At 35.1% G+C, this 15,473-nt stretch overlaps 1 protein-coding gene across 1 annotated transcript; it reads right to left on the reverse strand.

The window, feature by feature from the left end:
• Positions 1-380: 380 nt before the first annotated feature.
• Positions 381-13,887, reverse strand: LOC116341873 (programmed cell death protein 4). The gene is made up of 4 exons (XM_031769199.1): positions 12,275-13,887; positions 7,595-8,091; positions 7,336-7,478; positions 381-1,082 (listed from the first exon to the last, which is right to left on the reverse strand). Exons 1-4 carry the CDS (start codon positions 12,957-12,959, stop codon positions 1,010-1,012), a joined length of 1,398 nt encoding a protein of 465 aa, XP_031625059.1. The 5' UTR covers positions 12,960-13,887; the 3' UTR covers positions 381-1,009.
• Between the last annotated feature and the right edge of the window lie 1,586 nt (positions 13,888-15,473).

Consider the following 15,473-nt stretch of genomic DNA (forward strand, 5'->3'; position numbering starts at 1 on the left):
GCGCATTGAAAATGTGGATTATGTTTGTTTTGCATCTTAATGCATTTTTCTTTTGCTAAATATGCATGGTCTAAAAAACCAAATGAATTTTTGTCCTAAAAAAATAGCTTGAAATTTCAAATTGAGTTTAATTTGAAATGTTTCCATATCGCATGCGATCTCGGATTCGTGTCACATAAAAATTGCGCACGAACTGTTCATAATAATTCTTGTTTTATTCAAATAATACTAAAACGAAGTGCAGCTAAATTTGAAATAAAATTCGCACTATAGCATGTTTGAATTACTTTCGAAAATGCCTTCAGGCCATGCAACCTTTTGTATTCGAAATTTATAGCCAATATCTGTTGCATATTTATATTCAACGAATTGCGTGTGTGATTTTTTTTTTTTTTTGAATGTTCTCTTTATTCATCATTTTTATTCATATTTTTGTCATCTTATATAGATTTTTATCAATCAATAACTTGATTATATAAAGTTTTCATTTTGTTTTCATCTTTCAAAGAAAAACGTAATCTAATATAGAAAAAGAGAAGATAAAAATTCTTCGATTAAATTTTCAATGACATGAACGTTTTGTTTTACTATCATTGTAAACGTTTTGTTTTTCTCTTTCAATATTTGCCAATATTTGTTCAGAAGATGATCAAAAGTTCTAGCTTTTGAATGACCATTGAATTGTTGTACATTTTTCTCTTTCTAAAATGTTGTTTGTGTGTATGTTCACAAAGATTGTTCATCGAAAATGAGGAAAATCCAAGCGGAAAAAATCAAATTAAATTGTTCAATATTATTATTTTTTTGATGAAGTTGTTGTTGTTTCGTTTCATTACTCTCTGTTTCCTTTTGAAAATAATCTAATCAATTGCAATTTATCTCTGCGACTCGTTCGTTTCAAATTGTGTATAATTTTGTTAAATATTGTGTATGTGTTGGTTGCTGTTTGCATCTTCATCATTTAGTTTTGCAGTGATTTGAGGTATATTGGTTACGAGTTCAAATGAATTCAATCACGATAGTTCAACGTTTCGGGTTTGATATGACCGCCATCGCCTTCAGATACGAAACGCTTGCGTCCTCTGTAAAAATGAAAACAAAAAAATAGAAAAAAAATACATAAGAAATTCGCATGAAAAATTCGTTCTAAAATTAAAACTCATATTCACTCGCAATATATCTATATGAAAGTTTGCCGAACGAAAAACAAACCAATTTTCTCACAACTTGTCAAAAGTCACGAAAATTGGCTAAAACGAATGAACACAAAAAAAGCTGATCGTGCTGACATTTGAATAAAAACAACTGGAAAACTCGGCTCAGTTCACAGCATATTTAAACAATGTTGTGACATTTCCAAATGAAATATTTATTTAAAAAAAAGCGAAACATTTGTTCCGCGCCATATTGTATATATCTGAAAATAACAATCACAAATTGATTTGATGTGCATTCGTTTATGAAATCATCACCACATAAATATCAGTTTAATTGAATTTTTGTTTATCTGACGTGCCATCATCAGATAATAATACATTGTATTTGTGTGTCTATATATACGAGGTAGCTGTTCATTGTCATAAAATGCGTAAGTGCCGCCAGCACCAAAAAGCTTTACAAATTCAAACACACACATACAATCTGGGCACACATGTGTACGTACTCGTACAATCGAAAAAAAGAAAATTGCAAGCGCACTTTATGGCCACTTATGCAACAACGAATATTTTGAAGTCAATGCACTCTCGCCAGCCTCGAAAACGAGTTAGCTTTAACAACACAACGTTAAGTTCATGCTCCGTATATAACAATTTATCTGCAAGAGTCAACCTAGTTTGTAATGGGCTATGCAAATGACTCTTGTGGTTACCATATAGAATTGGCATCGGTGCCCACACCTATATAGTGAGTGCTTTTTTTCTTCATGTTTTTTATGTAGCTTTTTTTTTCTCTCCGCACAACGTTTTGACATGTTCAATCAAATTGCATAAAAGCCAAGTGCCAGTGAACTCAAGCGAACACACATTTAATAAACGCGTTCAAAAGCAATTTGCACACATTAGACGTGTGATCGGCGAGCATGCACAAAAACTCCACACCTTTTGGGCAATATTAAGGCATATTGTGCTGGCATACCACCGAAATTCATTTTTTTGTTTGTCTTTTTCGAAATTTCGATTTTTGGCGATGTGATTGTTTTATAAATTTTCTCTTCCTCTCTATGAATTGTGCGTGTAATTCAAATACGATGGGAAAGGGTGTTACACCAATTACTTTTACATAATGTCATCGTTCGTCTCAAATTTATGAAGGCAACGATGTCGACCACAACGATATGCTTGCACCCGAGAAATGAAATAGAGGAATGAAAAACATCTAGTTTATGCTTGATTTCAATGAAAAAAAAAATCGCAGCCGTTTTTTCTCTCTGCTTCTTCTTTTTCCTTTTTTTCTTTCGATTTTGTTGTTGCTGTTTGTGCAAATGAATGTGTTTGTTATTTCATCACGAAAAATTGGCGTTTGTGTGTGAACGATCGTTGCGCTCATTTGACGTCGCCGATGTTGTTTGCTGCTGCTACTCTCTTGTGCGGCAGTAGAGCGGTCATCAACCTCGTGACACGCATTCATTTTTCTGAATTAAAAAAAAAAACAACAGCCACAATATAGAAAAAAGAGAGAGAAAACCGAATTGCAAACAATGTTTATGCGCTCGAAATGATTTTTGGTATCTTGTTATGCGCGATTTACTAGTGTCTCTCTCAACAATATAATGATATGATTTATTTTTTTCGTTATCTTTCGACTTATCTTCATTCGCTTCCGCACTCCAGTGCAATTTTGTTATAAAATTTGAAGTACATTTTTTTGTAAGCGAAAAATCAAATTGGATTTGGCCGAAAAACAAAATATAGGTTGTGTGTGTGTATTGCGAAAATGTATGGCTTGCGTATGAGCAAGCGCCATAAAAAGAATCATATGATACAATCGATTTGTAGATTTGATTCTCCTTCTCTCGCCTAGTCTATCTCTCTATGTGCGCTTCACACACTCAAGTAAAATCACTTCGAAATCGTAGTTCTCATTTTAGAAGCAGCAACAACTGCAATAAAAATTTCACACAACTAGCAATTTTATCGAGTGATTTGATCGTTGTAGTTTCTATTTAGTTATTTTTTTCTTCTCTTTGATTCTTTACTTTGAATGAGATGCCAAAGCGCTCAAAGTAGTAAATAAATTTTGTGTAAAGCAAATAAAAAAACGAAAAGCAACAACACCGAGCAAAAAAATATCTAGACACTATGAAAATGGATTGGAAGTGATAAACGAACACAGTGCATTGACACTGTTACATAATAATTTTGTTCGCGTTCGTATATGAATGAAAAGAGCGTTGTGAGTGTGAGTGGGAAAAAGCTTTGATGCGCATGTGAAAATGAGACAGCACCATGGGACAATGATGATGATATTGCACTAAAAATACAAAGCGCCACATGTTTTTCTGTGATACGTAATCGAATTGATTTGCAAATATGGTAAGAGACGAAGTGAAAATGAAGAGTACACACACTACAACATCAAGCTGTGATTCGTTTTGCGACCCGAATGCAAAACTGCAGCCATAATTTTTTTTGCTCGTAGTATTTGGTGTGCATTTTGAGGTAAATGACCATTCGCGAGCTGTTTTCATTGAATTGAAGCAAAGAAGAAGACAAAACAAAAATCTATGATATGGGAAAATGCATACAAGCCCACTCGAGGCGCGATCACACAAATCGTCCAAAGTGAATAAGCGACTGTTTTGCATTTTTTTATTCATTGAACAACAGAAAAAAAAAAACACAACAACAGCAGTGGTTACAATCATGTAAAAAAGCTAGTCAAAATATCAATTAAATACACAAACAAATAGAAGAAGAAGAGAGCCAAACAATTTTCCAAGCCACACGAATATAGCTCAATTGTTTGATTGTGATTCGATTTCGAAGGTTTCAAATTGCGATACACATTTTCATGTTGTGCATTAGAATGTTTGGCTTCGAATTCAATATGTATATATGTAGTGAAAAAAAAAAATGTTTTGCTTTGATATGCGCGTGCCTTCACACACAGTCTTTAATGCCCATGCATTTTATATAGTGTGAATATCGTAGAAAACTGCGTATGCATGCAACAACACCATCGACGACTATCGTTAGTCCATTTGATTTTGCACGTATCGTTTGGCGTTGTACACACATTAATTTTATTTCAGCTTACAAACAAAGTGCTTAGAGATGTAATTTTGCACGTAGGCAATTCCGTGCACAGGGTGTTAAATCAAAATAAACCCATTTTATCCGCGCAAAATCCATTGTATTCTCAATCAAAATAAGCGTCTGAACATGGTACGGGTCAGTATCTTTTTTTTTATTCATAGCAACTCTTCTGACACCACAATGAATGGAAGAAGTAACGCTCGTTCAATACCTTGTGTCGACTAATGTATGTAGGTTTTTATTTACTATAAAAGACATGATCTATGACAACAGAAAATATATTTTACAAAAAATGCGCGATACAACAACTTAAACAAGAATCTCACTCTATTGCGTTGAAATATAATTAATAGATTATAGCTACATTGTCGTAGTCACTTATTTACTCGGTCGAGTCGTTGCACTATTTCAAGTTGCATTTGGATGTATTTTATAAAATAGAAATAGCGAATGAAAAGCGTTTCAATGTACATTGAAATCGTTAGATTGGCGTTGGATGCAAGTAAATGAGCTTGTTTTGATAGAAAAAAAGCGGAGCAAACAAGCAATCGAGCGAGCGAACGAGCGATATAGAGAGGGAGAAAGGTAATGTATATCATTTGCTAGCAAAGTCGTGAGTTCAATAACCGAATAACCTTAAAAGCGGAGAGTAGTTGCAGTAGCTCAACGACACACAACAGCAAATTACATAAAAATGAATTGATGATTTTTTGTTGTCGGTGGTGGTGTGGCTCGGTTTTATTTTCTTTTTTTTATTTTAAATTCATCGTTTGTTCTCACATAATGCCATTCCGATGTGAACAATGTAACAAATTTTAAGCTCGTTAAAAGATAGCGTCTCGATATGCATTACAAATCGTGTGGACAACCCCAACTCACACACAGCACATTTTTACTTTCACTTGCCAGAGACACATCTATTATATTGCTAGCCATTCAATTAAAAAGCACGCAAAACAAAATGCGCAAATCGCTGTGCTTGCGATGAAAAAAGAAACAACACCGGGCTTGCTCAATCTGTGATTAAATGTTCATTTTCAAAAGGTTTGTATTGTTACCATCATCGTTGTTGTCTTTTTTTGAGTGTGTGTGACTCAATACCATTTACGATTTGGAATGAGATGCACTTTTTGAATTTCAATCAAAAATGGATGTGAAGTGTACAGTCGTGCGCACTGTTGTCGTTTTTTTCTAATTTGTTTTATGTGTTACGTTTCAGATATTTTGAAAGTTGCCGTCTCATTTATTTGATCGCAAATGATAGACGACGAAAATTCAATTGCATTTTCGTTCGCCCCGCCAGATTCACTCGATCTTTCGACATCTAAAGTTCGGAAATCGTTCGATATTTGAATTTAATGATTTGACCATAAATGGAGTAATGATGCCAATCTCATTTTGTATTTTCTCCTGCTCTATTGTTTAAGGAAAACGAGATGAAAAAAAATCCCCAGATTGCGATGCATATACAGTGAATCTAATATTTTGATTTTTGTTGCTCTTTTCGCGTCGCGCCGTTCACATTTGTAACTACCGATCGATGGCTGACATCGACAAATGCAAGCGATTGCATATTAAATTAAGTGGAGTACATGTGCAAATTAAAATGCACTGTGTACCAACACACACACACACACACATGGTAAAAGTAAATTGCCTAACATGATGCTATGTATGGTTGTTATTTTTTTTCTTTTTTCCAGTCGTCGGCGTGTTCGGCGCTCACCTTCTGCTCGAAAATACCGTTGATTACACGATACAGTCGAATATTTGTTCGGCAGTCGTCATGGCTTTTTATATCTCTTGCTCGTGTACCACGGTATACTAAATCTTCACGCAAAATTTATAGCCCGGCAATTAAATTTGATCGCAAATGGGAAAAGTAGATATTCCATGTGCATTGCAATTTGCAATTTGTACATGGATGATTATCATACGGCATTTGGCTTGAATTCATATCCATACCGACCAATTCAAGAGAAAAAGAGCGAGAGAGCACACCGTTTGAAAATGCATCGAGCTTTCTTGGTGGTTTATTTATATTCTTTTGTGCCCACAATTTCTCCGTAATTTGATTCTCTCGAGTCAGCATTTCTCTCTATCTCTGGCATTATTTATGTGCCCATTTTTTTCGGTTTCGAAAGTCGCACAACAACGAATAATGAACAAACTATCAACGATGTTTTCCATTCAATATTTCATCCGTATTTGGACTGAAAATTATTATCACAATCCACCATAATAGAAAGAAGAAAAAAATCGTATAAATGAAAAAGATCAGTTCGGGTCGTTTCATTTTATTGACGATTTAATGTTAAACTGAATTTTAACAAATACACCCAATCGTACACACATTCACACAGAATACAAGGATAGTTGCATCGATGTGAATGCATGCAATTCGAAAACTCGCTCAATTTGTGCCGCATTATTTTGTTGATTTTCATTCGTTTGTGAGCAAACTCTGAAAATGTCGACCGAATATCGTGTGCGATAAGCACATGGCTGAATTGAGAAATAAACAACTAGTTCACATTGAAATATATAAATCGATAAGTGTTCTTTGTAGTTGTTGTTGTTGCGCGTTAGTCGTGTCCGTTACACCGAGAAATGACTTCAAATTGTTCGCTATAATTGCATCGAACTTGCATTGTGCATTGTATAGCGGCGTTACATGAGAAGAGAGAGCGAGTGAACGAGTGAAACAACAACAGAAAAGAAAGAAGTACGATAAATGGCTGTCGGTTTGCCTTCTTCTTCTTCATTTCATGGTTTCTCTTGAACCGATAAATTCATAATATAAATAAATATCTATGGTGTATATAGTAGAAAAGGTGAAAAATATGAAATGTCAGAGAGTTGGAAAACGTTTTTAATTTTTCAGTTGTTTTTTTTTTCGTTTTGAATGGCGAAATAAAACCGACAAATGGCGTTCTATTCATTTTATCAATAGCGGTAATTGGTTTATCGTTTTGGCATTCGTTCATATAACAAGACTATAATTTTTTCGTATGACGAAAAGCTATAACAAAAAGTGTTAAAAATCAATAAAAAAGGCAATTGAAAAATGGATACAAACCTGGACGGCATGCCCTTTATGATCTTTTCAGATAAAAAGCCCTCTATACCGCATTTTTCGGTCACGAATTTATCCAGCATAATGTACGCGAGAGGTACGTCCAACACAATGTCCGGCATATCCTCATACACACGTTGAAAACCCTACAATAAAAAAAAGATATAGACAAAGATAAAAAGAAATTATTCAAAAATGTCATGCTAATTTTCATCCAAAAACAAAATTAAATAGCATTAAAAACCATAATAATGGTTCTTACTTGTTCCATTTGAGCCGGTAAAATGAGGCATGCTTCATCCATTGCTTTGAGCAATGTACACATTGCCTCTCCGGTTTGTTGATTCACCGATTCCATTGCCATGAGAACGGCTTCGTACACCAATTCATGATGATAATGTGGCACTTCAAGTGCACGCAAACAACGAGCTGCCTCGTCAAAGTCACGCGATGAAATGTATTCCTTCAATAATAATGTCATTTGTTTTGTGATGTTTTTGACTGGTCGCAATGGGCCAGCTTTACCCCAAATATTGTCCAAATGTGCCCATCCTTGTTTCAACGATAACAATGCTTCGGCACGTTTTATAGCTGCCAATGCATATTCATTCAATTGATCAGCGTTATCGGGATTGGTAACGTATTTCGGTGGGATACAATCATCGGCCACCGATCGTGCAATGAAATTGCCAAGCAAAGTTGGAGCTTCCGGTGTGTCCAATATTAAATCGGGCAAATTCGCTAGAAGCATGTCGTAACCTGTACGGAAAAAAAGTGAAAGATAAAAAGAGGAAAACAATAAACATTAATTTCATAGTTGAAGACTTTTCATTTTTACTCATAAATTTATTTATTCGTTAATTTATCGAGAATACCGGCAATGTTATGAGCCATTGAAATGAAACCATAAGAATTAGCGATCGAATTCATTGAGCTGGACATGTAGTTGCTTGGCATTTAGATTTTCGTGCTTGAAACATTGAAATCAAACGTGAATTTATACACATCGATGACTGGACAATACAATTTACTTGAACGAATTGCGGTCGCGCGCACGACAGACAGAGATAGAAAATGAAAAACAATCAACAACATGAATCATTACTGAAAATGCGCATCAGTACACGGTCGCCGCACGGAACATTCAAAACAAATATTACAGCACAAATGGAAATATTTACGTGTTATATAATCTAATCACGTTTTTCTCCTGCTCTTTCTACGTAAAGAGTAAACACCAGTACACATCATGTGAAATGCCGAAACGTTTCGTTCAATCAACGCGCGGTTTCGCGAGAACAGACACTCATTAGACGGAATAAATTAAAAAGATGGAGCATTATGTCGTTAGTTTGTTTTTGCTGTTTTGCACGAATACGTGTGGTGCCCAACAAAGGGAGAATGGATAATGGCAGAATAATAAATGCATAAAAACATACAATTTCTTTTTCAATTCATTCTGGAAATGTTATTCTCAATAAATTGTCTATTGTGTGATTGAATACCATTAATTGAACTGACTTTCAATATTTATTTCAAAATATTTCTTTAAATAGTAAGCGATTTGCTTTTCCTATAGTCATCGATAGGATAATCTACCCACCATTCCAGCGAAGTATATTTTCATCGAAGACAATTGACAAAGAAGTTTGTATGAAAGGACTATTAATCTATTTCTAGTCTATCTCTGTATTTTTTCTATACTGAACATGCAGAGATTTGAGATTAATGCAGTTTATTGCATTATTGAGTGCTTTATCAGAACACACCTGAGTGCAAAGTGTTTACAAACTTTATTCCGAACGTGTTTGGAATTGTTATCAATTTAATTTCCATCGTACGATATCGCCACTAAATAAAAATAGCTCGTAAAATTGATTTTTCGCTTTTTTATGTTCTTTTTTTCGCTGTGTGTACGCTTACTTATTGAAATACCTCATCAATGTAATAAAAATTGAAATCGAAATCTCAATACAAACTACGACAAACAAATAAGCGATTATATATTTTTTTTGCTCTCCCATTTTTTTGCGCACCAAACACATCACGCTAAACAAGAGGAGCGACTGTATCAACAACGTCAGCAAAACAATATTTATATATATAAGGTTCTCAACAATAAACGAAAATCTGTTGTTTACACACGATGTGAAATATTAAAAATAGACGCGATACGTGTAAAATTGCTTCATTTACAGCAAAATGTTTATGCTGATTCTGAGTGAGCGTATAATCGCTTAATTTTGAATTTCAGTAGGCTTTCTTTTTCGTGTGGCTGCCTGCAGGCACGTTATCAACAAAACGCATTACAACCCAAGAAAAAAAGCAGAAAGAAAAAGCGTTAACGATAAGACTCTTTTAATTTGTCATTAAATTTTGTCACACATTTATGACATTATTAATACGAAAATCCATTGCCACGAAAGATACGCATGAATAATAACAACAAGGCAAATATAAATCCTATATTTGTTCAAACTAAATGCGTTCCATGTGTTTGGTGAATGTGTGGTCCCTAATTGAAAGCCAAAAACAGTTGGAATCGCTGCTAACATATTGCAGATGTAATGGAAATTTCCACGTTTCAGTGTCAACACCAAAAACTATAAAAGAATTCGGAGGAGTTAGGGGTGATGTGAGAGGAACGATTTCTGTCAAAAAAATAGTCATTAGTTTAGTAAATGGCGATGCCGAATTCCATTCAGCGGTATGACTTCATAGCTTTGAATCCAACGCTCAATGTGATTTTTGTTGGAATAGGCCGAGACAGAATTTACGCAGTTTCTAATAAATTGAATGCAAAGCATTCAAAAATGCGCGCACGCTCCACCAAAATAATCGTTTTACATCGAATTCTCGATCCAACACCCAAACAACAACAACAACAATAAAACAAAAGAGAATCGAAACACAATTCAAAGCCGACCGATTTTGATGAGAGAAAGAGGAAAAAATGTAGTGAAGAGTGATTTCAGTCGCGTCCCTAAAAATGCCAGACCAATTTATATTTATATCTATACATGTGTGATGGTAACATCGAAAGTATACGGTACCAGAATGAAATTGAAATAGAAATTTTTACAACCACACCGATATAGGGTCGTATACATATTTGAAATCGTGCAGAGCGTATACTTATATGGATATAAAATTCGGGAATTTGTTCGATGTTGCTTCCGTCGTTCGTGTACACGAGTGTGTCTCTGAACGCTACATTTGCGTAAAAAAAACATTGTCCGAACATATGATGTTGGTGTTGGTGACGGTTAAGCCGAACAGTGAAAATCGCGTTGTTTGAATTCAAACTACCGAAAAAAATTCTAGCAATCGAAATTCACTCAACTCTTTTTCTCGCTCCAACACAATCTCTCCAACTGTCCATCAAATGTGATTATTTCTGACGGTTACTTGTGTTGTACATTGTTGTTTTGTTTGGGTGTTTTTTTTTCCGCAACATTCATCGAAAATGGCATGGTTCGTTAAAATAACATCAGCAAAAACATAAATTGAAGAATAACGACGAGCAGAGAATAAAACATGACGATAACGAACAAGAACAGCCATTTTTGTACGAATTTATAAAATGTATACACACGGAAAGTGACTCTTCAGCTGAAGAGTGAAGTGAGGTGTGTGCGCCTAGTTCTCAATGTGTGCACGAGTCTGTGTGAATTGGTTTGTGTAAATGTGGATGGATTTGTTGGATGTATGCGTGTGTAAGAGTTGACCTTCAAAAAATACTGTGCCTGCTGTTTGCACAAATACAGGCGCACGCAACCATATGCACAACCGAGCATAATACCAATTTCCATGAGAAATGGCTGTGAAGAGAGTGAGAGATAAACGGCTCATAACGCGCATTTACCGACATGTAACAGAGGAAAGCATTCAAAAACAACGGAGCGAAAAAGAAGAAGAAAAAAAAAACCAACAACTATCAAAGAAACCAACTCTGAACAGTCAAAGCAGCAAAAATATCATCGTACGATTGTAAAGAAAAAGAAGAAGAAGCAAAAAAAACACGGCTATTGCGACAAGAAAGTGGAGAGAAAAACGACACAACACGAAAATGAAGAGAGAAACAGAAAAGTATGGACGAATTGACATGCAATTGCTTGCAGGCTGTGTGTCTGATTTCAGATAGTGTTACAAAAATAAATTTGTATATATGCACATATATACTGCGCCATGGTTGCGCGACTTGTTTGGCTATGTTTTCAAACATATAAACGCATCTTCTTCACTCTTTTGCATTGCAATCATTGGTGCTGAGAGTATAGCCGCATATCTTCATGTACGTACATATTATATTAATTTACGGCCTATGTAAATGCATATTTTGTCTGCAAGCGAAGCGAAGACCTAAAGAGAAGCACACATTTGGCATGAATAAAAAAAGACGTTTTTCTGCTTATTCAGTTATTCTGTTTGTATTCGGTCGCCTCTTTATGCAAAAATGACTGTTTTTTTATATATTTTATTCAGACGAACTGCTGCCGTTTTATGCGCTTAACCACTCGATAAGAGACCCAACGAACGAAACAGAAAAAATGTATCGTTATGTGCAACATATTAGCACATATTTACAATTATGGCTGGCATTGAAGTATTGCCTATATTAATTCAGACGAAATGCAAAATTGCACAGTAAATGGCCGTGTGCACGCGTGTGTGTGTGTGATATGTTTGTTTGATATGAAATATAATGTATATCAGACGTTGATTGTATAGAATTAAATCAACGCATCACATCGCGTCATACACTACTTCCATCCGTTGATTGTAGAAAGGGAAAATTCAATTTCATCCGACTAAAACAATCTTAACACCGCGATTGATTCATCGCGCCAGATACAATAGTTTTCTTTTTCTTTGAAATATGTGATTAAGATAAAAATCAAAAATGGGAAAAAAATAAAATGATTTACAAAAGACCACTTACCCTTTGCGATATCGCGTGAAGTTACAACCCGTGCATAGAGATCAGAAATGAGCACCGAGACCATTTCTCGTTGTGAATCTTTGTGATCCAGTGCAATTTGTACTGAGTAAGTGGTGACTAATGGTCGTAATGAGCCGATAATAATTTCATCGAGGCTTATGGACACTTCGTTTGTATCACCGTGCTCAAAATACTCCAAAATTATTGGTTCAATCATTTTGAAGAATTCTTCTGGTGTCGTTTCGGCGACCACTTCTTTAAGTTCAATGTTGCCATCATTGACTTCCGTTGGATCATAATTTGGATCATTACGATCAATTTCCAATGGCTCTTCAAGAATTTCCGAACCGGGCAAACCCCAGATACCTTTACCGCCGCCACCATTTTTCTTTGGCAAACCACGACCGTGTCCATTACGCGATCGTCTTGAATTTTTCCATCTGCGTTGCGGTGCAATAAAACCATTCAACGAACCATTCAAATGATGATTTGGTTGTTGTCCCTCACGACTATTTTGCCGTGCAATTTTCTTCGAACGCTTCTTTCCTTCGGATGGTGGTGATGGCTTTTTCATGGCAGCCGTTCCATTTTCACCGTTTGCCGTTCCATTGGCAACAACTCCATTCTCACTCTTTGGACTGCTACTCAATACGACCGCGTCGATTGGCACGTTTTCAATTTCCATTTTTACTTTTTTTCCCGTTTATTTTTTGTTTCCACCGAAATACGAAACAATTGTCAGCTCACAACTTTTGACACTCGCACAAAATTCTATTTTGGTTATGTTTAAATGTTTCGCTTAAATTGTTCTCAATTAATCAGCTTTGGTTAACAAGCTTATTCTTTTTTTTAAATTATTGAATTCAATTTATCAAATGACTATGTGTAAGCACGGAGCGCGTGTTTTTTTTCTGTCGTTCAGTATTCGGCTAGTCACAGCACGGAAGAAAGACAAACAAACTAACGTTTGCGTTTGCTTCTCGCAAGTAAATGTGCGTCGAAAACTTTTTTCACAAGTGCGTATTGCGACTGAATTATTTAAAATTATTTATTATTTGTCGTTTATACCGGTTTTATATGTTATATTTATATGGTTTAGTTTGATTGAAGTTTTTGTAATTTTAAACGCGTGTTTTTTGTGGGGTTAGAATTTTTTTTTACGAGATTCACTTTTTATTGTGAGAATAAAAATGAATCTCGTCTCAAGCGATTCAAACACAAAATGTTAACGTGAAAATGCTTCTTTATGCGAAGAATGATAATCAAATAGTAACACCGTATAGATTTATTTTGGCAAAAAGTGTATTTTGCGATACCGCAAAAAAAACGTTGAAATTTTTTTCGGCTATTGCGTATTTTCTTTTTGTCGCCCGTGTGTATTTTCTGGTTCCGCCTATATAAAATGTGTGTTGGATGATGAAGAGGAATAAAAATGTGATTCTCTCGCTGTCGTCGTCGTACAATGTATATATATATTTTCTGTTCACTGCTCGATGAGACTTCAGCTGGTATTATGCTATGTTAAACAAGTCACACACAAGTTTTATCCGCGTTTCGTATTTACAAACAACACTCCGTATGGTCGGCCGTTGAATAATAATATTTTGGTTGGATTTGATACATTTTGTTCGCTTGTACAAAACGCACGCTCCGTTGCGAACGGCGATGTGATCCGCATGCGGTCGGTTGCTTATGTGTGTATGTTTGTTTCTAACATGCTATAGCCATCTCTGTTGAATTTATTACTTAAAGTGCGTACGCTTGAGAGAAAATAACTTTTTTAAACGTCGAATCGACACACCGTATCGTAGCTGTTCTACTTAACAATTTCATTTGATAGAAATCTACACCCAAATATGCAATAACTGGTTCGTCGTTTTCTTATTACGTTTTATTTTTGTGTGTACGATACATGCGATTGCGCTGATTCTTGCGACGGTCGCCAACTTACCCGATGCGACTCGTCGAAATGAATTCCCTTTGAATAAAATTCAATCATAAACTGTCAACGAATCACTTCATTTTATTACGTACTTTTGAGCAATACTAATTGTACCGTAAATTCACGGTAAAATTGATTTATGAAAAAAGTGGTCACTTTACAATTGCTTCTAAACACTTCATTTGCCTTCCTGCTGATTGTTTCGATGGATAAAATGAATAGCGTCGGACAATCTCTTAACTGGTATAAAACATAAGTTGAAAGCCAAGCGCAAGTGTTGTTTTTGTTTCCACGTGTATCAGCTGGTTCATGTTGACGTTCACGTAGACCGTTCACAAAAACAGACCATTTTTTTCTCACATTTTTGCCATTGAACATTTTAAATATCAATATAAATTTGGCAATGGTCAATTTCGTTTACAATTATACAATAAGGATTGGTTAACATCATCGCATGACTTTTTTTCGATTGATCCATTTTCATGTCGTTAAAATTTTATGATTTTGTTGTTGTCGTTGCTGCTGGTAATGCTTCTCGAACGTTCCATTTGCGCAGAACAACACCAAACGCCGTTACACCATTGGTATCAAGCGGAATGCGGTACACGTCCGCAAACAGTTTGTCGCTCATATAAAACATAAAAAAATGCTTCACAACGACGCTTCTGTATTTCAAAGCGGCTTTGAACAAACATTGACAATTAAAAAGTACATTATACCATCTAAATTCGATCTTTCTAGAATATACGTGGTGCATACACGTAACTATGGCAGAATGCAATGGAAAATTCCAAATTAATATTGAATAAGGGTGCATAGACTGTGGAATTTTCCGAAAAAATGTATTGTTCAACTACTGTTAATACACGTCGTTCCCTACCCCATAATGTGTGTAACTATTGTAAAAATGTACGTTTGTATGTGTTTAATTTTTGCCATTCTTCAGTAGGTAGTGGAAAGCAAAAATTGATGAAAATAAAAACGAAACAGACTTAAAAAAAATAACAAGTTGGCTAATGTTCCATCTATTGTGTGTATTCTATTCAACCTAAATTATGATTTTGATCAATGTTGGTTAGTCTTACAGTCCCTAAAAATGATCTTTATTATATATAAATAGAAATTTCATTATTCTGATTCCAATTGACAAATGGATTTTATAAAAATTCTTTATGAAAAATATTTTGGTGGCCCTGAAAAGGGCCGTTTCTATGTACAATGTTTCAATAATTGAAACAAATTTAGGCTTTTTTGGTT

Source organism: Contarinia nasturtii, unplaced genomic scaffold, assembly GCF_009176525.2.
Source record: "Contarinia nasturtii isolate CC-2019 unplaced genomic scaffold, AAFC_CNas_1.1 Cnas_scaffold_810, whole genome shotgun sequence".
NCBI lineage: Eukaryota > Metazoa > Arthropoda > Insecta > Diptera > Cecidomyiidae > Contarinia > Contarinia nasturtii.